Source organism: Balaenoptera ricei, chromosome 2 (assembly GCF_028023285.1).
Source record: "Balaenoptera ricei isolate mBalRic1 chromosome 2, mBalRic1.hap2, whole genome shotgun sequence".
NCBI classification, from domain to species: domain Eukaryota; kingdom Metazoa; phylum Chordata; class Mammalia; order Artiodactyla; family Balaenopteridae; genus Balaenoptera; species Balaenoptera ricei.
Genome location: NC_082640.1, coordinates 68,310,260 through 68,337,040, shown reverse-complemented (window position 1 = coordinate 68,337,040; position 26,781 = coordinate 68,310,260). Strand labels below are relative to the sequence as shown.

The 26,781-nt window shown below is 51.0% G+C and overlaps 1 protein-coding gene across 3 annotated transcripts in view; it reads right to left on the bottom strand.

The window, feature by feature from the left end:
* The window catches only part of ITGA11 (integrin subunit alpha 11), a 129,386-nt gene that overhangs the window by 43,908 nt on the left and 58,697 nt on the right, over positions 1–26,781 (bottom strand). For 2 of the 3 annotated variants that reach the window (XM_059915472.1, XM_059915473.1), the window contains exons 3-11: positions 19,527–19,627; positions 15,233–15,324; positions 12,929–13,003; positions 12,590–12,704; positions 9,853–9,980; positions 8,571–8,719; positions 3,872–4,016; positions 3,331–3,496; positions 1,914–1,984 (exon numbers count right to left, since the gene is read on the bottom strand). In XM_059915472.1, the coding sequence (XP_059771455.1) occupies positions 1,914–1,984; positions 3,331–3,496; positions 3,872–4,016; positions 8,571–8,719; positions 9,853–9,980; positions 12,590–12,704; positions 12,929–13,003; positions 15,233–15,324; positions 19,527–19,627 (1,042 nt within the window). The remainder of the gene's footprint in view (positions 1–1,913; positions 1,985–3,330; positions 3,497–3,871; positions 4,017–8,570; positions 8,720–9,852; positions 9,981–12,589; positions 12,705–12,928; positions 13,004–15,232; positions 15,325–19,526; positions 19,628–26,781) is intronic. The other variant, XM_059915475.1, reaches the window with a different exon arrangement.

Below are 26,781 nucleotides of genomic sequence, written 5' to 3'. Positions count from 1 at the left end.
TTCTCCTGCTTGCTGCCACCCATGGCTGCTGAAATTCTTGTCCAAGTGCCTGCCTCCCCCGATCCTTCCCTGACACCCCCCTCCCCTAGCCTGGGCCTTTCCTTCTGTAAGATCCTGATCACATGTTGCCTTAATTAGTGTTAGATGAGTCCAGCTGGTTCCCCATTGAGCAGGGGGTCTCCACAGGGGGCTCCATGGATAGGGGGGGCCTCCTGAAGTTGAATGCCTGTACCCAGGAGAAGTCTGTAGTTTCTGTTATCTTATTCTCCAAGCTCAGAACTGCTGTTCTGCATTGTTTGCAAACTGACTCCTGTTTGGCAAGAATAATTTCCACTCCCTTTTGATACCTTAGTTGCATTTGACAAATGCTTGTTGGATTTAATGAAATCGATTTTCCTTGCTGCATTTTCCAATCAGCCCTGACCCCGGAGTCAGGAGACCAGGGCTAGTCCAGCTGGAGCACAGGACTTGCCGCCTGACCTGTACGAATGGACGCCCTCGTCCCTCCTGGTACTCGGCCCCTTACCCTCAGACTGTGAGCTCCTTGAGGGCAGGGCTCTCACCTCTGAACCTCCTGGCATCCAGCACAGGGCCCAGCACAGAAAAGGCACTGAAAAGATTTGCTGATATAACAACCTAAAATGGGACAACTATTACCACCTGCCTACTTTGCAGGGTTGTTTCTGAGCATGAATGAGGCACAGAAATTTTCTGGAAATATTAAAGTGCTCGGCACATATTACATGACTGGTATCAATATAGGGCAGTTATATTTATATTTTGCTGTATTCAAGCAGGCACGAGACAGTCCAGATGCAGCTCAGGAAATGCTAAGCGTGAGTCGCGTTTCCACCCATCTGCCTGCTGTCTGCTGTGCATCTGTCCCCCTCCCTCCGATTTGGGATCTCTGACTGAGGCCCCCTTAGATTCCAAACGCTCTCACGGAGCAGCTGCTTGTTGTTGGGGAGAGGGCATGAGACTAATATTTCTCTCACTTCTGTCACTTCAGCAGGTCACTCAACCTTCCTGGGACTTGGCTTCTTTATCTGGAAACTGGGAACAAGGAATCCTGCCCTGTCCACCTCACAGAGGAGTTGGGAGAATTTGGTGGGTTACTGAAAGTGACATATAAGTGGGATGGACTGATAGGCCTTTTCTGGCAAATTAGGGGGCACAAGTCCACTCCCATGGGGGCCAGCCTGGGCAGAGCATATGCATGCAAACCCAGGACACCTGTCTGTCCAAAGCGTGCCACGGGGGCATGTGCTGATACTGACAACACAGGCTTTCCCTGCATGGTACTCCACGGCGGGGCTATACCCCAAACAGCTTATAAAGCATGCAGCTATGGACTCCTCTGCCCCTCTGGAAATCCTATGAGGTTTCAGCCTCATCTTGAGAATCAGAACCAGGTGAAGCACATGCCCCAGACAGAACATGACGCTTGTGACACCATATGTCAGCTTGGGACCTCTGCAACACGATGCCGAGTCCACAAAGAGAGAAGCCCATGTGGGCTGCCTTCCAGAGCACACCTGGCACATCTGGACACCCTCCCAACATCGATGCAGGGCCGTGCCCCTGCACACACAGGCCACCAGGGGCATGCAGGGCACTATTACAGCCCAGGCAAGTGGTTTTGCCACGTTGACCTAGCTTTTGCACGAAGCTCTATGGACTGAATGGGACCCTTGGTCCTGGGGGGACACATCCCCATGCACGGGGGGGCTTGAGACAGCTTATTATAAGTTGATGACCTTGACATCCCTCTTCCACCCACAGAAGACGAGAGGCAGAGAGACCCCAAGAAAGAGAGAAAGGGGGATGAGAGACAGCCCAAGAATGGCGAGATGATGACCCAGAGAGCTGGGAAGAGGGAGAGGGCAGGAGGGCAGCTCTAAACCCATCCTTACCTCCACTATGTGAGAGGAAAAGCCCGTCTGTGACATCTCCAGCCCAAAGGAGGTTTCATTCTTGTTGGTGCCTGAAACAGAGGGACAGAAAGATGTTAGCTCCGCACCTGATTTCTTAGCACCAGACATACCTGCAGCTCAGTGCCCAGCACCTGTGAACCGGAAGCACTTGCAGGGAGGTGAGAGGGGGCCCCGGGCCTGGACCAGCTCATCTGCCCCAGCAGCAGGCACCTTCCAGGTGGTCGTGTAGGTTTATTATTAGCAGCTCACTCCCTGCTGAAAAGGACTTGGAACGACTTATATTACAGGGCACGCATACTATAGGGATGTCAATGTAGGGGAAAGATCCAGAAAAGTGCACGGAAAGAAATAATCTGCATTGTTGGCAAGAAATGGAATTTCCCACTTTGTTCATTCCTACTGTTCACCAGATTTGGTTCCAGATGCTTCTGGATGGTTCCCAAATATCAAATTGACCCTTAGGAGGAAGACCTGTCACCACCACAGATTTGCACAGGAATCCCATGCGTGCTGAAAGCTCCTCCCTGCACAGGGCCTCCTGACGTGTCACTGGAGCCAATGTTCTCGTCACGCGAGGTGACCATTTCGAGAATAAACTCACTGATTTGGATGTTTAATTCTAAGGTGAGGGTCAAACAGGTTCATACTTTCTATTCCTTTATCATGGGTTATGAGGGCTTTTCTTCTCTTTCCCTGTGTCTGTAGCTCGCCATCTCCAATGCAGAGCAGGCTGCTTGGGCTCTGGGATGCTGCCCTCTTTCTCTTTTGACAATCCCCCCGTATGGTAGAGCCCAGTAGGGCAAGGGCCCCTCTACAGCAATATATGGTGCCAACGAGACCCATGCAAATCGAAACTGGAGTTTGAATTATTAAGGAGAGAGGCAATGTGAGGAAACCCCGCCAAAAGGTCGAGTGGGAGCAGTGGGACTTGGGGAGTGAGCGTTTCAGGCGGTGGAGTCTGGCTCAGCTGGGCTCAACTCGAGTTGCCAGATAAAATACGAGACGCTCAGTTAAATTCGAATTTCAGACAAACAACTAATGGTTTTTTAGTACAAGTCTGCCACAAATGTAGTATTTTATATTTGCTAAGTCTGGCAATGCTCGTTCAAACCCCAATTCCTTCCTGAGCTGTCGGAGCTCTGGCAAGTCATTTGGCCCCTTCGAGCTGCAGTTTCCTCCACGGTAAGAGGAGGGAATTATCAGCAGAACCAGCCTCCGGGGCTGTTTGGAAAGTGCACAGCCTCGCATCCAGCACAGGAGCGCCCCAGTGTTGGCGGTCATCACAAAGGGAGGACTCCTGCTAAACCCTCCCACCCCGGGGGGCTGGATTTCGCTCTGTGGGCTTCACCTGCTGCGAGCCCAGGAGCGTGGACCCCTGTCGAGAAGCAGCGCTCACCTTCCAAGCTGAAGATCCTGTCCCCCAGGGCGTCGACAATGTCCTTCAGGGCCGCCTCATCAGTGACGTTGAAGAAGTGCTTGTCATCGGGGTCACTGGCGATGTATTTGATTTCGTTTAGAAAAGCTTCTGGATTGATCCCCCTGCGGTTGTAGTAGCCCAGGACCTGCCAGGGAACAGGGGCAGGGGCGACAAACCGGGACATGGCACAGACCTCCCCACACACCCATGGCCCCAGACTCGGACCCTGTTCTAAGATAGGGTTCCAGGGCTTGGGAGTGTTTTCTAGTTTTCGGAGGTTTCAGAACCTCCCTGGCAATGGAGAAAAAAACCCCCACAGCTGTTGTGGATAAACCTGGGCAGGACAGAAAGGAGATTCTCAACTGCTCTTTAGGAGAATATGTAACAAGGAGAGGCCCATTTGAGGGCCTGGATGGCTGGTTCACTGCCCAGAACCGCCCCCCACCCCAGAGTCCCCAAGGGGTTGATGGCGGAGCCTCTAGAGGGTGGGCAGGGGCAGGACAGGTAGGGCAGGACTCACGGCCACAGCGTATCTGGTCACGTTGTCCCTCTCGCTTTGCTGGATCACCTTCTCCAGGTCTGGGCTGTCGTGGGACTCCCCATCCGTGATGACGATCATCACCTTCTTGGCCCCTTTCCTTCCACCCTTCTGGAAAGCCTCTGAGCTGGAACCCAAGCACAGGGGGAGGGTCACAGAGGAAGCTGGGGATGGGGCAGCCCTGGCGCTCCTACCGCCACGAAGCCAGGCTAAGCACCCGGGCAACCCTACAGGGTGTTGGTACCTTGAACCAAAGAAGAAGCTGGATTGAGATGCCCAGACTACTCGTTCACCAGCTGCTCAGATGCGTCTTAAATCTGCTTGTCTTTAAAGAGTGACTTTAAAAAGCCCCTCTCAAGTCCTGATCTTGCTGTTTTGGGGAAGCAGGGGGAAGGGGTGGGTCTGGGAGGGGAGTTCAGGGTCAGGTGGAGACCTTTAGAGGCCCTAATTTAACGGTTCAAAAGCCCAGCCACACATTAGAATCATCTGGGGAGTTAAAAAAAAAGTGATGCCCAGGCCCCACCTGGACTCATGAAATCAGAATTTCTGGAGTGTGGCCTGGGCACCAGCATTTTTCAAAAGTTCTAATGAACATCGGAGTTGAGCACCACTTCCCTCAGTTCTGAAAAGGTGACGTGCCAGAGCAATTCAACAGCCGAACAACGCTGGTCCATAAAATGTGTGTGATGAAGCCTGACAAAGTTCAGATTTTTCCCAGGAGAACTACTTTGATTCTATTTTGGGAACTATTAAATATCAAATTCTATGACAAATATTTCTCTTTCTTGCTTTTTATTTTGTTTTCAGTGGCCGGAGCAGGTGCTTGGCCTGCCTGCTGGGCAGTCCAACCAGGAGCCGGGGGGCTGGCACTCTATGGACTCTTGGAGCTGGTGACCCATCTACGAAGCAGGAAAAATTGGCTCCTGAACCATCACTGGCTCTTGGCGCCCGTGTGAGGCCAACTCCCCTTCAGACCATGAGGTTCTGAATTTTCCAATAAGGACCTAAAAATAAATGTTACCCTTAGACTCTGCAGTGAGTCCTCAAAGGTCTGACTCACAGGTTCAAGTACCATGATGTCAGGTTAAATCCCATCACCCTAAGGCTTTGGTTACCAGGGGTATCTTTTGTTACGCAGCAAGCTGATGAGCTGACGTGCGTGATTTAGATGTTAAGGAATTCACAAAACTTGGAATAAATTAGTTCAGAGCATCTTCAAGCTACCAGTTAAGAGAAACAGACCATCTGCCATTCTCTTAGCAATTCTATGATATTCTGGATATGCTGGCTTTAAAAACTCCTCTAACTTTAGTATGAGGCGTGGACTGAAGGGGGGCAGAGGCACACTTGACATGACAAAATACAGAGAATATTTTGGGCTTAAGCCCGACTCAGTGGAGGGAGAATGCTGCTAGTCCTTCAAAGGAGACTCGAGATGCTTCCATGACTTCATTGGAGGGCCAGGTCCAGGAACAAAACTCCAGGAGAAAAAATATAGCATGGGAGAAACAGGCTTTATTACATATGGAGCCAAGGAAGTTTCAGGATCATATTTCCATAGAGTGGAATGGTGTGACTATCTGTATGAATCTGTAATAGCATAAATATTGGCATGAATCATCAGATTTAAAATTGTGAATTTGTATTGTGTAAAAGACTTGGATTTGTTGCTTTGTAAATCAGACTATAACTTCCTGGAGTGCAGTGAAAGCTTTATACTCACGACAGTTTCCATGAACCTGGAAGCCAATGTGACCCCTTGGAGAAAGGTCATATCACGTCTCCTTTCTGCTCAAAACCTGTCCTGGCTCCCATTTCTCCCAGGTCCTGATAATGGCCCAAGAAACCCTTGGTAATCCCTCTGAGCCCCTCCTCCTGGTGGAATCTTCACTGATCCTGGAACCACCAGGCATGCTCCTGTTTTAGGGCCTCTATCTGAGCTGCTCCCTTTTCTGGAACCTCCCCTGCCAGGCACCTGCTTGGCCAACTTCCTCACCTCCTTTAAGTCTCCACTCAAATGTCAGCTCTTGGTGAAGCCTTCCCTGACTACTTGGTTAATGCTGATTAAATACCTGCCCTCCCCAACCTGCCTGACTGCCTTTACCAGACTCTATTTTTTCCCCCATAGCTTGTATCTCCCTCTAGCATACTAGCTATTTATTTGTTTTTTGTTTTTTTGTTTTTTTGCTTATTGTCTGCCTCACCCTCTAGAATATCAGCTTCACAAGGGCAGGACATTTATCTGCTTTGTTCACTGATCTATCCCAAGTGTCTAAAACAGTGTGAGGCACATAGTAGATGCTCAATAAAAAGTGTTGAGTGAATGAAGGTGGCATTACAGCGCTGTCCTGTCCCCTCCCCTCAAAGCCACACATGGCTGCCAGACTCACCTTCATGCGCACATTTGATGATGACATTCAAGAACCTTCAGTGGCCAATCACGCTTGTTTTAGCTACAACGTTATAACTCTCACAATCTGACTCCAAACCATCTTTGCAGCTGCAGGGCTTACTACTCCCCAACACGAACCTTGCTCAGAGCAAGGCTCTGAATGTAAACGTTCCTCAACTTTCCCTCTCCTCTGCCCTTATTGGGGCAGAATGTCTTCTGTGGAATGTCTTCTCTCCACCTCTCCCTGCTGGAATCCTGGGGTCTGTCAGATATCCCCCATCTTGGCAGTCCTCTCTGGTCCCTCCCTTGGAGCCCTCCTCTCTCATCCTCACTGAGTTAGGGTGGCGCTTACCAGAGCTCCCCTATTAAACCAGGGGTCACGGGTTACCCTCTTTATAACCCCTCAAGTCCATGGCCTGGATCTTTGTACTCTAGTAGGTACACAGAAAAAAATGCATTATGAATAGCTGAATGAGGAGAGAAAACCTTTTACCTTAAAAGGTACCAGCTGTAATTTGGGACCCAGACTTGGCTGGGAAGATCAGATTTCAAAGTTCACTTGAGGTGTAGATCGCACACCCCAGCAGTGCTCGTGAGTCATGATGGTTCAAGCTACTAGGTGAGTCACACACACTTGACCTGGCGGAGATGGGCTGCGAAATGAGATGGAAGCAGTGTGTTCCATCCCGGTGGGAGTCATTTAGCTTCTCAGTGATAGCTCAGTGGGCGTGGGCTTCCTCCGTTCCCCTGGCCACTTCACAAGAGCCTGCTTGGGGTCTCAGGGACTCACCCCCATGAGGGCCCATTTCTCATGAGGGTGAGTAAGAGCCATCTTTACACAGAGGGATGCTCATTTAGCAAAAAAGCTTGAGCAAGTTTCATCAGTGAACAGAAATACACTGGTGGAGCAGTAACTTAATCATAAAGAGTAGTGAAGTTGGGTGACTTCCCTGGTGGTGCAGTGGTTAAGACTCTGCGCTTCCAATGCAGGGGACCCGGGTTCGACCCCTGGTCAGGAAACTAGATCCCACATGCGTGCCGCAACTAAGAGTTCTCATGTCACAACTAAGAAGCCCATGAGCCACAACTAAGGAGCCTGCCTGCCGCAACTAAGACCTGGTGCAACCAAATAAATAAATATTAAAAAAAAAAAAAGAGTTAATATTTTGACCACATGAAATCATGTTACTGCTAAATAGCTTTCACATTGTAGAATTCTGCTAAACACGTCGACTAACCCTATGTGACGTGGGATTATAAGGTAATGGGACGGTGGTCTCAATGAACATAGCAGAGCTCATATTCGTAGGTGTAAAATTTATACATTTAAAATCTAAATGTTTTGGACATAGTTATCGTAGGAGTTTAGGCCACAGCTGGAAAGATCTGGGGGAACTGACTTTAAAAATCATTCACTGATTCCAGTGGGGGTGAGTACAGTGTGTTCTGAGCCATGGCAGAGTTACTGGAATAAGCATGTAGCTATCTGTCTGGATGACCAGAGATAGCATTCATTATTATTGTGAGTTCTGGTGTGATGTTTAAGGAAACAGCCTCATTGCTCTACAATCTCAGATGTTAGATTTAACTATGTTCTTCACATTCTACTGATGACGAACACCCCACAAGAAGATTCTGCCCTCATACAACCCACATACTTTTCATAGGGTCTCTGTGGCAGAACATATTTCCTGAAGTTGACTGGAAATCCCAGCCCCAAAATGCTCTTCTGTAACGTGACCTTGCCATTCCTCCATCAAGAGGGGAAATTAAATTCTCTTCCCCTTGAACCTGGGCTGGCTTCAGTGACTTGCTCAATCAAAAGACTATAGCAGAAGTTATATTCTGGGACTCCTGCAACTAGGTCATAGGCAGTCTCAGAGTTCCTGTGTGGGTCTCCTGGAAAACTCACTCTTGGGATGCTTCCTCTCAAAGCCTGGCTGCCAAACGGTGAGAGAGCCAAGCCACATGACTACGTGTGGGTGCTCAGATCACCAGCTTCAGCTGAGCTCCCAGCCAACAGCCAACATCCACTGCCAGCCACATGGGTGTGCCATTCTGGATGTCTAGTCCAGTAGAAACTTCAGATGACAACAGCCCCAGCTGACACCAGCCTTCAACCACATGAGAGAACCCAAGGGAGAACTGATCAGTTGAGCCCAGCCAATGCCCAAAACTTTGAGGGATTAATTATTGTCTCTCCAGATACTAGATTTTGTGGGGCAGCAAAAGATAACTGTAACAGTATCTGAGATTTAGAAAATTAATTTTTTTTTTTTTTTTTTTTACCGAGCAAATTCAATGCCAAATGCCGTCCGGGTCTCTGTTCCTCCTCTCTGTTCAATGTGGCTGGCAGCTTCCACCACATCTTTTACAGACCTGTAGTCATTGAGGTGAAATTCATGTACCACGTCTTCTCCGTACTGAACGACTCCAACCTGCAAGTTAGAGGAGAGGGAAACAGGACATCTTGACCCCTGAAGGCTGGCCCTTTGGTGATGAGGTTTTCTGGAGTCATCTCTCTGGGATGGTTCAGGAGTGAGGAGGGCTGGGGACCTTCCCAAGGGAGAGGAACTAAGCAGAAGGGAAGCAGGTTCTGCACAGTTCCAGGAATGAATGGCTGGCTTGGTAAGGCAGGTGGGAGGTGCATATTGAGAGAGGAGACTGTGATTTAAAGAAAGGCCCAGCAGATTAAGTTTCTTACTTAAAAAGACAAAAGTTGAGCATAGAATTGAAGTCTAAAATCTTAGGAGCAGTGTGGGTGGAGGGCCATGGCATTGTTTACCAAACTCTGGAACTAAGGTTCTTTCAAATTTGGAAGAGAAGTTTGAAATATTAATAAGACTCAAATATTAATAGCCTCGAAATAAAAACCTTAAAGAATAAACAGAAACCTACCTATAGTAGGACTAGAATGAAAAAATGTCACTGTTGGATGGGCCCACAGAGTTTATTTGGTACAAGTGCATTTCCAATACAGGACTTTCAGCCACCGTACCTAAAAAGATGATCTCCCAGTGGTGGGGAACTCATTACTTCATGAGGAAGCCCACTCCCCTTTTAACAGCTCTAATTGTTACAAAATAATTTCTTAGATTGACCTGAAATCTGCCACCTTGTCAGTTCTATTCATTGGTCCTCATCTGGCCTGCCAAAACAATATGGAATAAATCTACCCCCTCCTTAGCCAGGCAGCATTTCAAATATGTGCTGGCAGCTATGACCTCTTCCCCTGTCTATTCTCCAAGATCAAAGTGTCTAATTCTCCCCTGTGCCTCACCCAGCAGGGTGCTAGTGTCTTCTCACTCTCTGGCTGATCAAAGTTTTTGTTAATAGGTGGTGTCTATCCCAGAGGACAGTGTCTGACCCACTCAGTGGTGCCTCCCCTACACTGTCCCTTGATGTGCCCAGCAGAGATGGGTGTCCTGGGCTGCAGGGCCCTGCTGCTGGCGCTTTCACCTACACCTTTCTAGCGCATGCACAGATGCTCCCCCCCCACCCCAAGGCAGCATCTGCCATGGGCTTTGGGGGGGCCCTATTTGGAGGAGGAAAGAGTCCCAACCACACTCACCTGGATCTGCCCAGGGCCGATGTAAAACTTCTTCAGGATGTTGATGAGGAAGTGCTGAACCTCCACCCAGGGGTAGATGCTGTTTGAACCATCCAGGACAATGATGATGTCCATGTAGGTCTGGCACCCTGGGAAGTGGAAACATGGTCACAGCTACCCAAGGAGCCAGTGTCTGCAAATCTCTGATTCCCTGGATGATTGTCCAGGGAAGCCTGGCCTGGGAGCTGTCCTCAGGCTGAACATTTATTTGGGCAATGTGAATGAGGAGCCCAGGAATTCCTGGCTCTGCTCCACCGTTCTGCACTGGCTGTCTGAACAAAGCATAAATTAAGCCCAACTGCCTCTATTCCTCAACAGGGACTGACCACCGTTAGCTGGCCAATGTTTGGGAGGCAGCCAACAGTGCCCAAATCAGTACCTCGTTATTGTTTATTTCACTGTAATGGGTAGGCTGGCATTACCACTTTCAGCCCAAATGAATGGGTTTCACTTCTTAGGAGGGAGGCACGGTGTAAAAGCTAGGAATGTGGAATCTGGCGTCAGACTGTTTGACCCCTGGCTTTGACCTTGGGCAAGTTACTTAACATCCTGGCATCGGTTTTCTCTTCTGTGAAAGAGGCATAATGATAGTAGAGGACCTGCCACGAGGAATTAACAAGGTGATGTTTCTAGGGCTGAGCACAAGTAAATGCTCAAGAATCTTAGCTTATCCTCTTGTTATTTTTTTTTTAACCAAACCACTTTGTTAATGTAACAATGACATTATCAGGTCAAGCTCTCGCTGCTTTGAGCCTGAAGGTTCCTCTATATTCTTGTAATATTAATACCAAATTAAAATGAATAATAGAAAGCAACAAAGAAAACATGACACATTGGTAACCTAACAAATTAAAAAACTTCTCTTTACATCTAAGTAATTTATTTCTGTTTGTGAAACAGCAGGACTTGTCTTGAAATAAGAGATGATACAATCTGATACGATATACACTATACTGTATCACATTGAAATATTGGGCATCTGCTTATGTTTACTGGAGAATTTCACACTGTCTTCAAATCTACTTTACAGCAATACAGCAGGGGCCTTTGTGAGTTAACCATTCCAGTAACTCCTGCATAGGGAAGGTGTAGTATGTTGATGTCAGAGCTTCCCAGGAGGGGAAGGTGGTGGCTTTGAGCCTAGGTGCCTGTCACAGGTTCTGTGTTTGGGAGAGCACTTTAGAAGCGTTTGGATGCTCAGAGTCACCTCTGCTTTAGGAGAAGCTGTGTGTACACTCTGGTCTCGTCTGCACACGCCGCATACAGCATGTGATGGCCCTACACCTCCAGGCTAACGGTGCCTGATAGCTTTGTCCCTCTCCAGTGTGCTTTCGCCCCACACCTGTGGACCGAGCACCCGCCATGTGCTGGAGCGCCGTGTGGTGCCGGCAGCCACAAGGACACGAGACAGTAACTCCTTGATTAGGAGGGGTTTCTAATCTACTGGTAGGGGCCAGGTTTCTTTTATTTTAAAGCCGATTTTATTAGAACACATTTATTATTACTGATTTCTTTCTTACGATTTCAAATTTTTCATTTTAAGACACACTGGGAAGAACCTTGCTTTAGGTCTGTGGTTGCTAAACATGGCAGGACACGCCTTTGAAACATACGCACGTGCGCACGTACACACGCCCTGCGGCTGATCCTAGACCTGCTGAATTAGATCCTCCGTGGTGTTGGCAGGGGTGGCGGGGGGTGCCCTGGGATCTGGATCTGCTGAGCTCCCAGGGCACTGCTGCTGGTCAGCGAGGTGAGGAGGTCTCCGCCACAGGAGATTCTGGGAGGCTGAGACGGTCACACCTTGGCCCAGAGGAAAGAGCCTCTCTAGGGGGTGACACACCTCACGTGACTGGCTGCGAGCCTCCTCCCAGCCCCGGCACTGCCTCTGCCTCTCCCGCTGACGTTTTGTAAGAATAGAATCGACTCCTCCTCATCGCTCCTAAGAGGACCATCTTCCAGCCCCTGCTGGACTGACCTTCCTCCTCCCTCCCCCCAGGCACCACCTTCCCATCTCCGACTGGGCCCTGGTGCTTGGAGGGAGGCTGCCTCCAGCCAGAAGTGCTAATCCCCTCACCCTCAATAAAACGCTTGGGTGTTGGTGGTTAGCCCACAGGGAAGAGTGAGGCTCGGAGCCAAGCAGTCTGGGTTTGCAGGAAGCAAGGTCTGAGCGTTATTTCCCCAGACTTTCCTGGCAGGTGGGGAGAGAGTGGGAGGTTTTGTGTTCCACGAGGCTCTGGGAAAGCTGGGCAGCGCTTCCTCATGTCCAGGAACACTGATTAGCTGGGACTATCACCAGGGGTAGTTCTGTCCTCCTTGGCCCTCCACCTACAGGGCAGCTGCATCCCATAACATCAGAGGGCACCATGCACACTGTAGTCTAAGTGAACGATGTCCCCAGACTTCGGCAGTACGCAGCTTGCCTGCTGTACATGGTGGGCCAGCAATCCCTTCCTCGCTCAGGGTGGGTTTGCAGTGAGCCTTTCTGGCTGCCAGGGTGGTCTTCATAACCTTAGCTCATTTGCCCCAGGAGGGTGGGCCAAGATTATGACCCCACAGGTTACCCAGAGAGCCGGAGCAGGGCGGGGCTAGAGCCCAAGTTCTGCTTTGTAGCCATGGGATAGTGGTGACCAGAGCTTGGAGCCTCCCATGGACTGTCAGTCGCTCAGCCCAAGTCTGCAGATTTGAAGCCACTTACTTTGGAGAGCTGGGGCCACGGTCTTGGAGAACCTGAAGTTGGAGTTGACTCGTGAACACATCCCTGTGGTGTAGTAGGAACTCCCACACTCATGAGACCAGAGGGGGCTGCAAGCCTGTGAAGCACAGCATGGACCCCCAATCAGCGGGGGGCCTCAGGGAGGGTCCAGGCCCAATAGCCTTCGGCCCAGTCCCAACCTCCAAGACCCAAGACAGAATTCTCCATCTGAGTGTTGTTATCTTTAGGATTTAGAGGGTCTTCTTTGAGTCTAACTGAAATCTCTCTTGCTGTAACATGTACTAGTTCCCTTGGTTTGAGGTGAAATGGAGAAAAACTAACCTTAGCGTCCTCCTTTGTTGTCTTTTCAAGGGTCCCATTCTCCACCCCATCATCAGGTTGTGACTCTCCTTCCCCCTGCCCACCACACAGGATGCGGGAAAGCATTGTCATCCATGAGAGTGGACCCTTCAAGGGTCTTTCTGAAGAGGTCGCCTGAGGTCATTTCTGGGCAGACTTCCAGGACAGGGTCCCCAAAACATGCCCATGGCTCTTACTAAGGAAAGGAAAAAGAATGTCTCTGCTCTTTCTCTGCAATTTGCTACCAAAAACATTGATGTCAGCCCCTCATTTAAAGACTGAGTGATGAGTCCCTCTCAGTGTCAGGGTCATTAAAAATGAAAGCCCAGCTTCTGCCTCCATTTTTGTCCTGCTGCTGGATAACTCAGGACTAAATGTTGTGCTCTAATTTCCCTTGGTTTGGAAGAATAATTATTCCACTTCCAATCCCTTTCTTTAATTAGCTTTCTTTTTTTAAACTCAGATTTTAAAGGTTTTGTATTATCTGTGTCCTTTGTTGAAGCTCTTGTAAATTATTTTTTGGAAGTGGGGGAGAATAAATAATGGGAGAGTAGGTAATAGATAACGGCCGGAGGGCTAGAAGGATGATGGATGGATGGATGGATGGATGATGGATAGATGAATGGATGATGGATGGATGTGGGAGAGGATGGATGCAAGGATGGATGATTAGATGGGGGGATGGGGGGTGGACTGACATGTAGACAGATGGGTGGATGAATGAATGGATGGATGGATAGATGAATAGAGGGAAGGATATTTGGTTGGAGGATGGGCTGATGAATGAATGGATGAATGGATGAGTGAATGAGTTAACAAAAGTTGCTATTTATGAACTAGAGTCTTAACCTACCCACAGAGGCCCCAGGGGTTGTATCACACCATCCCTCTTGGACCTTCATCCCACCTTATGAAGTAGGTGAAATCAAGTTAGTAGGCATATGACAAGGAGCCTCAGAGGGAGAAAAGGGTCAGACCAAAGCCCCTGATAAGTATGCGTGGACAGGGCCAGGGGTCCTGTTGCCCTTGGTTGGGGATGATGAGGGCTGTGGGCCAACCATACATCGAGGCGCCTCAGGACTTTCCCTGGCAGAGCCACGATGCTCGTGTCAAGTCTCTGAGCATCCCAGTCATCTCACTGCCCTGATGCCTGATGCTTCACACCCAAGATGTCTCATGTGTCAACAGAAATGAACTGATGGGTGACAACAGAGAGTGACACAAGCCCTCCCATCTTAAAATGAGCGGTGCATTTTACTGGGCTTTCTGGGGTAATTTTTCTCGGAAATCTTCTTGCAGCTACTCTAGGAACCATCAGTCCCAGCCTCAGCCACATTCGTGGTGGTTCACCCGAACGTGATGGCAAGGGGCAGGCGGTGCCAATCCATCACGCCACCCGCACTCTCCCACTGTGTGCAAAGCTTGCATATGCTCGCCTGGGCGGGGGGCAGAGATCTCCCAGCACAGCCTTCTGCTGCCTTTCTGTCCCAGCATCATGTTCACATTACTCATTTGCTTATCGTCTCTCCCCCAGCCAGAATGTAAGCTCCAGGAGGGCAGGAGCTCTGCTGACTGCTGAATCCCCAGTGCCTGGCGTCAGGCTCCGTTCATTGTAAGTGCTCAAAAAACAGTTTAAATGAATTAATGTCTCTACCACCTCAGCCCAAGTACCCCCTCCTCTTTCTTCCTTGCTAAGACTAGTCTCTTCTTTAAAAACAAAACAGAATCCTCCTCTGGGCAGCTTTCCCATTTGATCCTATGCAGTCCAGGTGGCCCATCCCTCTGTATCCTTCCCTCCGTTGTAGTAAATCTGCGTTCACTCATTTACGGCTTCCCCTCAAAGTCTTCTCAGGGTGTGTGGTGTGTCCTGTTTCTTTCATCAGTTCTGGAGCAGAGACTCAGCCTCTGCCTTGGGCTCCCCAAAGGAAATTGGGCTCCCCAAAGGAAAGGATAGACGCCCTACCACTGGACTGTTGAATATCTTTATTTATTCTTATTCCTTTGCAGGCTATCTGCTTTTCACTCCCCCCAGCCCCAAAGGGAAGGTACACAAAAGGGCTCAATCCTTTTTCCTGCCTGAATTGTACCCCCCCGAAGTTTCGGGCGCAGCAGGCAGGATGGCACAGGCAGGAAGCCAGAGGAGGGGCTGCTCCCCGAGCGCACGCGGACAGGCAGCCCGGTGGGTGGGCACGCGCAGGCACCCCACGCCCCTCGCGGCCCCAAGCAGAGGGCCTGTGGGGCAGGAAGGGCTAGGGCTCGGAGAGAGGGTGGGTGGGTGGCTCTTACCAGGAAGCTGTTGTCCTTGGGGTTGGTGGCCAGGCTCAGGCCGAGACGCATGTTGTCTTTCCTCTCGGACACGTTGGATAGGGTGACCCTTCCTGGGGTGGGAGGGAGACACTCAGCGTGCAGCCCCTTCTGCCTGTCCTCCGCCCGGACTCTGCTGCTGCCGCTGGCCACCAGAGGGGCCCGAGGTCCAGTCGGTACCAGGCAGGGTCCTCCCCCATTCTCCCTGCCCCTCTGGATGCCTCACCCACCTGCAGGTCAGGGCAGCCTTTCACAGTTTACTAAGGCCTTGCCCAGATATGGTCTAATTACTTCCTCTCAACTCTCTGTGAGATGAGGACTACGCGTCTCAGAGAGGTCACGCAGACTGCCCAAAGTCACACAGGAGGCAGGCGGCAGAGCCTTCCATCTCCTCGTGCAGAGCTTTCCCCCCCCCCAGCCATCCCCCTGTGCCCCACCCCACACAAAGCAGGGCTCCCCCCGAGGCTGGTTCCTCTATGCAGTGCCTCCTCTGCGTTTTTCTTTAAGACAACCTGCCATCAAACGTAGCAGTCCCGTGCCCAACTCTCTCAGGGTCCGGTTCTCCGCTCAGCTGATAAACTGACACACGATAGCTGATTCTTTCTCACAGGGAGCAAATTGCCAACTTAACAAGAGCCTTCTATAGAGGCACAAGGTCTTGCCCAAGAATGCCATTCTGTGGCTGGTCTCCAGAGGAGTATTCAGGGGCAGGATTATCAGCCAACTGGGTGGAGGGAGAGGGTTGTGGAGATTAAATTTACTAAGCAGATTATATTGGGGAAGGTTTTACTAGATCATTCTGTCAGGCCACTGAAAGGAAAGAAGTGAGTTTGAATTCCCCAGACTAGCGTGTGTGTGTGTGTGTGTGTGTGCTGTATGCGCGCGCACACGTGTGCAGACACTTGCCGGGGAGAGTTTAGGGGGAAGTGAGTGGGTATTTTGTTAAGCCGGAGTGAGCAGTCCTCATCTGCTGTGAGCGGGGTCTAGATGTGTTCTCTGCTTCAGGGGAGGGGAGTGATCTCTAAGGGCTCAGGAGCATTTAGCTCTGTTGGCGATTGGAAGTGTGAAGAGTTGGCCGACCCTCTGGGGCCCAGGCCAGCAAGACCTGGGGCCGGGCATGGGCAGAGGCCAGAAATTCAGACCCCCGACTGTATTGTGCGCTGGGGCGGGGTGGCTGTGTTTGTTGTTTGTTTGCCCTTGGTTTCCTTCAGTTTGTAGTAAGGTTCCTTTTGAAATCAAGCCCCTCTTGGCTGTTCTACGAGTGCCTGGGATTGTTTTCTGTTTTGTCCGTCAAAACCAACCGGAGAGAAAATAATAGTAATAACCCTGGTGCTTTTATGGTGCCTTATCATTTACAAGGTGCTGCGCCCACCTGTCCTCCCAGGATCCCCTCTTGGTCCTGGGACGCCCAGGGGTCACCATTTTCATTTTACAGAGGAGAAAGTCAAGGCGCACAGAGGGTTAGTGACTTCTATAAGGTCAATCACTGATAAATGATAGCGTGGGGACTTGAACCCAGCAGAGCCAAAGTTACATCCCGACTTTCCCCATCTGACAGCAGGGCCGTGGCTGCAGAGGGATGGAGTGAGAAGTCTGGAGAGGAAGCTCCAAGCCCCAGCTGGGCAACTTCCTCCCCTCAGCAGCTTGGAGAATTCTGCTCCCCATTTATTTAAAGGGTGCGTCCCCCACCTCACCCCGCTCCCTCTCTTCCTCCCTTGTCTCAGTGACTGAGGTCCTCAATGAAACTGTAGGCCAGGAAGCAGATAGCATGGTGGGGAAGACCCTTGCATTGGAGTAAGAAAGATTCAGGTTCAAGTCTGGCTTCTGCTGCTCATGGATTTGAAGCAGTTACTAACCTCCCCTCTGTGACCAGGACAGACTTACACCTTTCTCAGGGGCATAAGCCCCTCCTCACACAGGGCCTGCCTTCCAGAATCACATCCCCTCCCCCTGAGCCCCTGCCGCTCAGCGAAAACCCTGACTTCATCCAGGTGTTGGGAAAAAAAGCACCAGAGGTAGGTAGACCCTTCAACACTGAGGTGTGAATAACTGACACCCACTTCCCTGGAGAGAAAGGAAAGAACATTCCTGGCTGAGTGGGGCTCAGAGCCTGGAGAGGCCATAGGAAAAACTAGGACTCAGGTTTCCCTGCCTTGCGTTTTCCACTGTGGGGATAAACTGACAGATGGTCCTCCTGCCTCCTCATTGGGAGGGAAGGAAACTCTCCTCAAATGAGGTGCTTCCTGACCAGTACTCTTCCTCGGCCTCCATGCACTTTGCTGCCCACCGCCTCCCAGCTTAAGCCCCAGTTTCAGAGTCTGATGGCATCATGTCTCCCATTGCCAGCAGGGGCTCCTCCTCCTTCAGAGGGAAATTAGGTCCACATTGGAAACCAGAGCGATAGAGGAACCCAAATGATGGGTTCATGTATCTTGGTCCCCACCTGGACCAGGGGCTTTTCTCAGTGGCCCAGGCCCCAAGCTCAGTGCGCACATCTACCACCACCCCCCTTGCTCCCTCTGCCCCAGCCTTCTTTCCATCCTCCAACAGAGCAAGTTCATTCCTACCTCAGGACCTTTGCACTTGCTTCTCCTCTGCCTGGAATGCTGTGGTCCCACTTGATTCCATCTCACCATCAGACCTTTGCTCAAAAGTTACCTGCTCAGGGAAACCTTCCCTGATCACCTTGCTAAGATAGTACCCGCTCCCTACCTCCTCCCCACCCAGCCTCTCTTAGCATAACACCTGGTTTATCGCACAGCATCTCTCCCCACCTGAGATGTTCCTGCTTTCTACTGTAGTTTGTCTCCTCGCTTACTGTGCCCTCCCAGCAGAGCCCTTGGCTCCTTGTTCCCTGCTGTATCCCCAATAACTAGCATCGTGCTTGGCACATACTAGGTGCTCATGAAAGGCTGGGGGACATATTAGACCTGGGATGGATCCTAGAGTCACACATAAGTGAAGAGAGGCTCAGAGAGAGGATGCGAGCTCCCCCTGGACACACAGTGAGGAAACTGTACAGCTGGAAGGAGAATCCAGCTTGGCTTGTTTGGGAGCCTGTGCTCTCAGGGCGGTGACGACCGGGATCCATAAGCCGCCAGCCGGACTCCCGCCCGCCCTGGACCGTTTCCTCACTGAAGCCTGGGCCCCCGGCTGTGCTGGGGTTTGAACTTCCCATCCACGGCCCTGACACAGATGTGGCCAGCGGGAGCGTCCAGCACTATGTGCTGGGACAGCTGGCTGCCCTGGGGATCTGGTTTCACATGCTTTCTCTTTGATGTGGCCTTTTCATCCATCTGCTTATCTCTTAAAGCTCTGCCATCTCCCCACCCCCCAACCCCGCCCCAGGCCCTGCTTCCCCACAGCCTCCCCAGGGGACCCCACTCCATTGCTCTAGGACGGAGGCTCCCCTCCTGGAAGAGTGGGAGGCTGAGGGTCCTGCCCGGGGAAGGCCAGTCCTGGAATCGCAGCTTCTCAGCCCAAATGGGACTTTTGCTCCCTTTTGAAAGCAAAGTGATGGCCTGGCCACTGTCTGACCTTTAGGACAAAGCAGAAGTGCTTTAGAGGAGTGGTGCGTGTGCCTTAGTGGACGCAGGCTGTGCGCACACACGCGCACGTGTACACGGAGATTTACAAGGACTTGGAAGGCCTTGAGGCTGCTCACAGCCGCTCCCCTGTGCCCTGGAGCGCTTCAGCGAGGAACAGAGTCATCAGAAATGCAGTGCTGTGCAGTGGTTAGGGGGTGGCTGCAGACGGCCTGGGTTGGGATCCTGGCCTTGTTGCTTATTAGCTGGGTGACCCCGGGCAGGTCCCCTCACCTCCACAGGCTGTTGTTAATGATTAAATCTCATACGGTTGTTGTGGGGATTAAATGAGTCAAAAAATACCTAAAAGTGCTTAAACCAGTGCCTGGCATGTGGTGAACAGTATAGAAGACATACGAATGTTGGCTATTGTTATTATTTCCAAGTCAGAAAAAAAAGATAGGAAATGCTCCTGGCTCCCCTGTGCTGAGGGGCCGTGGATGAGGCAGAAATAGCCATGGCCTGGGACACTGGAGACCTGGGTATGAATCCTGGTCAGCCCCTGACAAGCTGTGTGACCGTGGGAAAGTCACTTCCTCTCTCTGGCCTCAGCTTCCTCATCTGTAAAATGGGGACAGCAACACCAGCTAGGTCACCTCACAGTGTGACTGTGGGCAGGGACGTGTTTCAGCACCTGACCCACCCTGGACAATGGCTGGCCTCCTTGTGGAGAGACCAGTGGCCCAAGTTACCCAGGTTGAGCTTGGTGCAGTTCCCTTGGGTCACTGGACACTTGTACACGTCTCCTGTCTTCTGGTGGCCGTTGGTTTCCAGTGGAGCGCCGATGACCAACCTGGGAAGGAAAAGAAGACAAGTGAAGATGCTGGGGGAGGTTCTCCTTCCTGGCAAAGGATGGAACCTGTGGGGCAGTGTTGAGGGGACAGTAGGGTAGGGAGGGCGGGAGGGAATCCTGGAGGGGCAGCCCACGAATACCCTCACACTCAAACCTTCGTCTCCCTGGAAGAGGGATGCTGTGGCCTATCCAGGCCCTTGCCAGGATGTGGAGACACAGAGATGAAGACCGCATGGGTCTGGCAACAAATGGGATGGAGGCCATCCCTGTGAGAAGAGGGCAGGGCAGACATCATGGAGGAGGTGTTCTTGAGCTGGGTCTTAAGAGATGAATATGAGTTTGCTAGATGGTGGGACTGTGGTAATAGGGGTCATTCAGGCAGAGGAAGGATGATCTTGGAGTCTTGGCCATCTGCCACTACCTGTGGGTGGCCTCATTCCTCACCTTACATGAGTCTTTCAGCTGGTGACCCGGGGGCTGGGGCATGTTGCACAGTGTTCATGGCTGTCCCCTGAGGCACTAAGTCTTTGCTCAGGGTGGGCAAGGCAGCCAGCCGGGCTAAAGAATGGCAAGGGGCAACCACCCAGCTGGGCCTTCTGCCTTGAGCCTATGCCTTTGTGACCTTGTTTGGAAAAAGGGTTTTTGCAATTGTAGTTAAGGATCTCAAGATGAGGTCATCCTGGATTACCTAGGTGGGCCCTAAATTCAATGATGTGTCCTTAAGGAGACACACAAGGGAGAGACCCAGAGAGAAGAGGAAGCCATGTGAAGATGGAGGCAGAGCTAGGAGTGAAGCTGCCGCAAGCCAAAGAATGCCTGGGACCATTGGAAGCTGGAGGAAGCAAGGAAGATTTCTCCTAGATCCTTTAGGGGAAGCACAGCCCTGCCGACGACCTGATTTTGGAGGTCTGGCCTCCAGACCTGTGACAGAATAAACTTCTGTTTTGGGAAGCCATCTATCAATACTTTGTGCTAATTTGTTATGCACCCACTGGAAATTAACGCATGTTGCTTACATGCACACATATTTCTAGAGAAAGAGCGGCCACTCCCTCCTGACCTGGCCAAGCCCCGGCAGTGCCACCTCCCTCGGGGCCAGGGAGAATCCCACCACAACCTGGACAGCCCCCAGGCCCTCTCCTTAGAGTGCCCCAAAGCCCCCTCCATGTCTTATCCCTGGCCCACCAGCGGGCAGCACCATCGGAGGTGATCCAGAGTGGCCCAGCCAGGCAGCTGGAATCCCAGTGCTGACGTGAAGCAAAATCCTGAAATTGGGCACTGTGTCCCTTCAGCATCACCTGCCTCTGGCATATCTGGACCCCTCTAGGCTTTGGGTGTCAGTTCTGCTCTCAGCCACCGTCCGCCTGCTTGGCTCAGGCCCTGGTGCTAACAGCAAGTCAGGAACCACTCTCCCAGGCACAGCTGCACCGTCATGGCAGGAGGTGCCACGGCTCACACAGCCCTGGAGGTCTCCCAGACCCCGAGGGGCACAGGGACATGTGACACATTGGGAGCGTGCAGACCTTTCTGTAGCCCTGCTCTCACGACAACATGCCACCCCCTGGAAACATGACCCAAAGAAGAAGCAATTGCTCGTTTTCTGGCTTAAGATGGTTGAGAGGGACGGACCTGGAGGTTCAGGCAACACGGGACTTAAGTAGCTTCTTGTGGTCAAATATCTCCCTGCCCGGCTCCCACCCACCTCTCTGTGCCGTCAGGAAAGAACTAAGGTCCAGCGTGGGAGTTAACAGAGCTCTGTTTGAAATTAGAGTCTATGTAGTAAGAGCTGAGGTTTCTCCCCTGGGGACCAGATAATGACAGATTCTAAATATATCCGCTTATTAAGCGTGCCTATTTTTGACTGGCAGGAATTAACTGGACTCATAAAATCTATTTGTCTAGACAATGTGATTTTTGGCTACTTAATTCTGCGAGTGATTGTGTGGTCAAGGCTGCTCCATTTTTTCCAGCCCAAAAAAAAAAAAAAAAAGAGAGAGAGAGAAGGAGATGGGAGAGAGGTCAGTAAGGAAAGTTTGGGCTCCAAGGTTGCTTTTCTGGCTGCTCCCATTTTCAAGGTCAACCTGGTGTGTGACCAAGTGTCCCAGAGCGATGTTCCTTCTAGGACACCACTGCCTGATGGTGAGTGCTTTCTGGGAAGCATGCCTTCGAGGAACACCTCGCAGGGTGCCTCCGGGACAATCAGGCACAGCAAGTTCTAGATTAGAAAAAACAAAACCTGGCCATCTTCTAGAAAAGCGATGCCCGTGTCTCTTCTAGAAAACACTCCCGCTGCCTGACAAGGCAGACTCCTCACAACTCTCCCCATTTTACAGAGTGGAACTCTTGAGGCCCCAAAGACAACTTGGTGGAGTCCCAATTACAGGGCAAGATCTTTGGGCTGAGATTCCAGGGCTGGGTGTTTCTTCATCCTGATTCTGTCACCCGCTTGCCGTGTGGCCTGGAGAAGTTCATTGACCTTGGTTTTCTTGGTCATGAAATAGGGTTAACAATTCCACTATTGCCTACTTCCTAGGGTCACCTAGGAGGTCACCTAGGGTCATCTGGGGAGCCACAGATGCCACAAGGCACTGACAAACAGAAAGGGGTATATCTAGGTAAGCTCCTAGATATAGGAGAGTCCACAAAAAGTCCACAAAGACTGGAGCCTTCCTAGAAGTCATCTGTCCTTGAAGTGGCCAACATATGACAATCTGGCAGTAAATACACCAAGTCGTCGTGACCCCAAATTTGCCTCAAGACCAGGCTGTGTCCTTTTCAAAGAACAAGGGCCACCCCCTACGTCCTATCCCCATTCTCCCAAACCTGATTCCTCTGGGGGTCCTTGGCACTTCATGAGGTAGCAGGACAGGGCTTACTGTTCCCATAGTACAGATGCGGAAACTGAGGCCTGGAGAGATGAGCTGACCCAGGCCCCACAGTTTGTGGCAGAGCTGGCACTAGTTCTCCTGGGGCAGCTTTCTCTGTGTTGTCCCAAATATTTTTTTGCCATGAAGGGAGGGCCTGGGTTAGCCCTCTTTGCTGTTCTTGATTCTTGGCATTACGTCTGCCCGTCGGGCTTGAGGTTTTGAGGATATGATTCAGTCTTGCTGTCGGGGGATAATGGCGAAGCACAGGGAAAATGTTTGTATCACCACTGAGACCAGCCAAATTGCTCCTGGGGTCTGGCACCCCTGTCACTCCTGCGGCCTCAGCCTTATATAGCCATCTGCAGCCTCAGGGCCCGCTGTGCTTCTCAGGGGCTGGACACCCTATACCCTCTGGCATGGGCACCAGATGACAAACCCCAAAGGTCGTGGTGAGCATCGGGCCCTTTCCATGGGCTGTGTGCCGTGACTCACTGGCTGTGGGCTCCCGGCCTTCCTCCTACAGAGGCGGGGAGCAGGGCTGCTGCGGATGGGAGAATTGGTGGCAGGCTTCAGCCACAGCCCTGGAGGACCCTTCTCTAGTGGTTGCTTTCTAAGCAGGGCCTTGCCAAGGGAGGAGGCTCACTGTGGGGACGGCCACCTGAGGACGGCAGGATGTGGCCCCTCTGCATGCTAGGCTCCTGGGATCCCAGCATGACATAGCGTAGGAGAAGGGGCCCCTGCATCCCTACCTCACACCCTCTCCAACAAGGCCCAGTGGGGACCTTAGTCCTGGTTCCATCCTTCAAGGCAATTTAATCTCCAAACCTTTTAAACTGCACACTCCTATAAAGAAAAAAGGTAATGTGTACTCCCAAAATATGTAAATTTGTATGTAAGTTATACCAGTGTACAGCTGGCAATCTGTGTATTGAATATCAGTAATCCTATTTTTTTCAGATAAAAGATAAACCTAAATAGAACTTGAGTCGTTTTATATCTGGGCTCCAGTATACTGTCCTGTGCATCCGCTAGGGTGTGCAGACCCCACCCTTTAAGACCCAGCACACAAAGTCCCACCTGCTCCAGGAAACCCTCACTGATTAGCCCAGGCTTTCCCACATAAACCAGTATGTGATCCCTGCTGACTGCTGTGGCCAGTGCTTTAGCGTCATAATTCCTTGAGGGCCAAGATGCCCTCATCTGCCCTGCCGCACTAATGTAGGGTGGTCTTGAAGCCCAAGGTAAAAGGTCCCCAGGGACTGTTCTGACCTTCTGCCTGACAGTCTACAGCAGCAGCAGCTTCAAGAGCTTTTAGCTTTGCCTCAGGCCTAGGAGGAGCCTCCAGATTCAGTGCCTGGAAAAAAGGTTGCCGAGAAATTGAATAGTTTCTGTGCGCAGAGGTTCAATGCAGTGACCCAGCTCCTGTTTAAAGTCACTGTTGCTTGATTTTCCATTTCCCTCTTCCCAACAGTCCTCATTTCTGTTTGTGGATCTAGGAAATCTGGCTTCATTACCAGTTGTAGGGACTGAGCATATACTGCAGGCAAGGCCAGTGTTATCCTTGGACTGAAGGGACTGAGTAGGCCAATGATGTAAGTCACCCCAATCTCAAGACCGCCTCTTGGGCTTTAGGGACCAAAGTGGTCCCTTTTCTCTGGATGCCACAGGGTACAGATGTAGGGCGTGGAACTGCTAGCAGCCACCTTGTAATGATGAGGGGTATGAGAGAAGCATCAAGAGAAAAAGCTGAAGTCCCACTGATACTATGAACCCCTGGATCAAACTATACCTGAAGGGTGACTGCTGCTGGACTTTTCAGATATATAAGCAATAACTACTTTTTACTGTATAAGTCTGAGTTAAGTTTTCAGGTATTTATAACTGAAAACATCCTAACTAGAATGAGCAAGGCAAAAAAAAAAAAAAAAAAAAGAAGCGCATAGTTAAAATTACCCCTAGAAATTCCATATATTACCATGCTATAAGAGGAACACAGTATCCAGGACCAATGAGAGAGGAGCAGATTCATAACCCCCTGCTCACGTTCCATCTGGGGTATATACTTACTGTGTGAGTGGTGGGCAGACTTGCCGACACCACGTATATTATTTCTCTCTGGTTGTTTAACTGAATGCATAAAACTGTCCCCTGGTCCAGCCTTGTGGGAACAGAAATCCTTTTGTTCTGTGTGCATCCCACTTAAAACAGCCCCTTGGACAGGGAGCCCTGCACTCCAGATGTTTCTAGTTACCTGGTAACTGGCCTTGCAGACCATCAGAGCTGGGAGGAAACGTGGAGGCTCCTCTCCCTAAGCTTGTCACATACCAACGAGGCATAGGAAGTATTGTGCATGAGGACTCAGAGGAGATGGTGGCAGAGTAGGACTGGTGCAGGGTGTCCTGACTCCCAGGGCGGTGCCCCCACCCAAGCCGTGGAGGCTGGAAAGCCTGGAGGCAGAGGCCGGCTCTGCTCCGCCTTTTACTGGCTGTGTCTGGGAAGGCAGGTGTGAACAGTTTAGCTCCCCAGCAGAAGGGGCCGGCAGAAGCCATGGGAACTAAAAGGCCGTCAGCTGTTGGGGAAGGAAAGGGGATATTTGCAACTGATGGGCCTGCCCCTGGAGAAGGTCCTGAGCCCAGGGACCAGCACGGACTGCCTAGGAAAGGCAAGATGTGGGTTGCATCCCCACCCTGGTCAGCCTCTTTGCTCCTCTCCTCAAGACCTAGACCTTGCATCCCAGGAAATCCAATTATTACCAACAATTCTTTTCATTTTAGTGAATCCCTTTTGATGTGATTGACCTGCATTTGATTTTGATCACCAGGACAGCTTTGGAGCTGGAAGGGCAGATTGTATCTGAGGCTCAGAAGGTGGATGTAGCAAGCCTGTGGGGAGACACTGGTCAGTTTCGGAGCTGGGACTGCAAGTCCAGTGCTTCGTCCACCATTGTAAAGGACTGGGAAGCTCTGGGGGCTGGGCAGCACCCAGCATGGAGAGAGGGCCACCCTCCCCGGAGCCAGCCGGGCCTGCTCCCCGGGAGCCTCTTCCCTTTCTCACCTGTTCCCCTCTCCCAGCACCCCTCCTCCACTCAAACCCACTCCAGGCCCTTTGTTCCGTTTCTCTCCTGGCTTCATTTCCTTCCCTGAAATCAGATCAGGGCATCAGGGAGGGGCTCCCACTTGAGGAGCAGAGAGCTCAAGGGAACAAAGAGAGTATTCCTCTAGCGAGGCTGTTTCTCTCCTCTCTCCATGGAAAATGTAACCTCTTTCAGCCAGCTGAGTATGGTGGCTAATGTGTTCAAGATGGGGCTGGAGAAGTGCTGAGTGCAGCAAACCCTGGTCCTGGCTGGGGGTGGGGTGCAGAGGGAGAGCCCCTGACCCGGGACCTGTCGAGGGGGGTTGGCACCTCCAGGTCTCCCTGGGCTGGTTGGAGGGGCTTGTGGTTCACTGTGGCTCAGATGCCTGGCAGGGCTGGACTCCTGAGGAGGAGGAGTCCAGGAAAGTGAGAACCCCTCTGTTTGCCAGCACATTCCTTACTCTCCCTGCCTCCATAAATCCCTCACCAGAGATGAGAATCCACTGGGTGTATTTAAACAACTACGTGTACTGTGATGGTTCATTGCATGTGTCAACCTGACTGGGCCAAGGGGTGCCCAGATATTTGGTCAAATACTAGGCTAAGTGTGTCTGTGAGGGTGCTTTTGGATGAGATTACCATTTAAATCTGTAGACTAAGTAGATTGTCCTCCCCAATGAGGGTGAGCTTTGTCCAATCAGTTGAAGGCCCGAATAGAACAAAAATCCTGACCCTTCCCTGAATAAGAGAGAATCCTTTCTAACTGACTGCCTCCGAGCTGAGGCACTGGCTTTTTCTTACCTTGGCTCAAACTGAAGTGTCGGCTCTTCCTAGGTCTCTGGCCTGTTTGCTTTCAGACTGGAACTACACTATCAGCTCCCCTGGGTCTTCAATTTGCTGACTCAAACTGCAGATCTGGGGACTTGCCAGCCTCCATAATCCTATGAGCCAACTCCTTATAATCTCTCTCTTTCTTTTTCTATCTATCATCTATCTATCTATCTATCTATCTATCTATCTATCTATCTATCTATCTATCTATCATCTATCAGTTCTGTTTCTCTGAGGAACCCTGCCTAACACAGTTACATAGTGCTTGTATGTTCTAAGGCCTTTACAGATATTATTTCATGCTGCTGATGACCCACACCCTCATTCATTCACTGCATCTTAAGCATCTACTGAGCTCCTATGAAGGCACCAAGCACAGGGGGC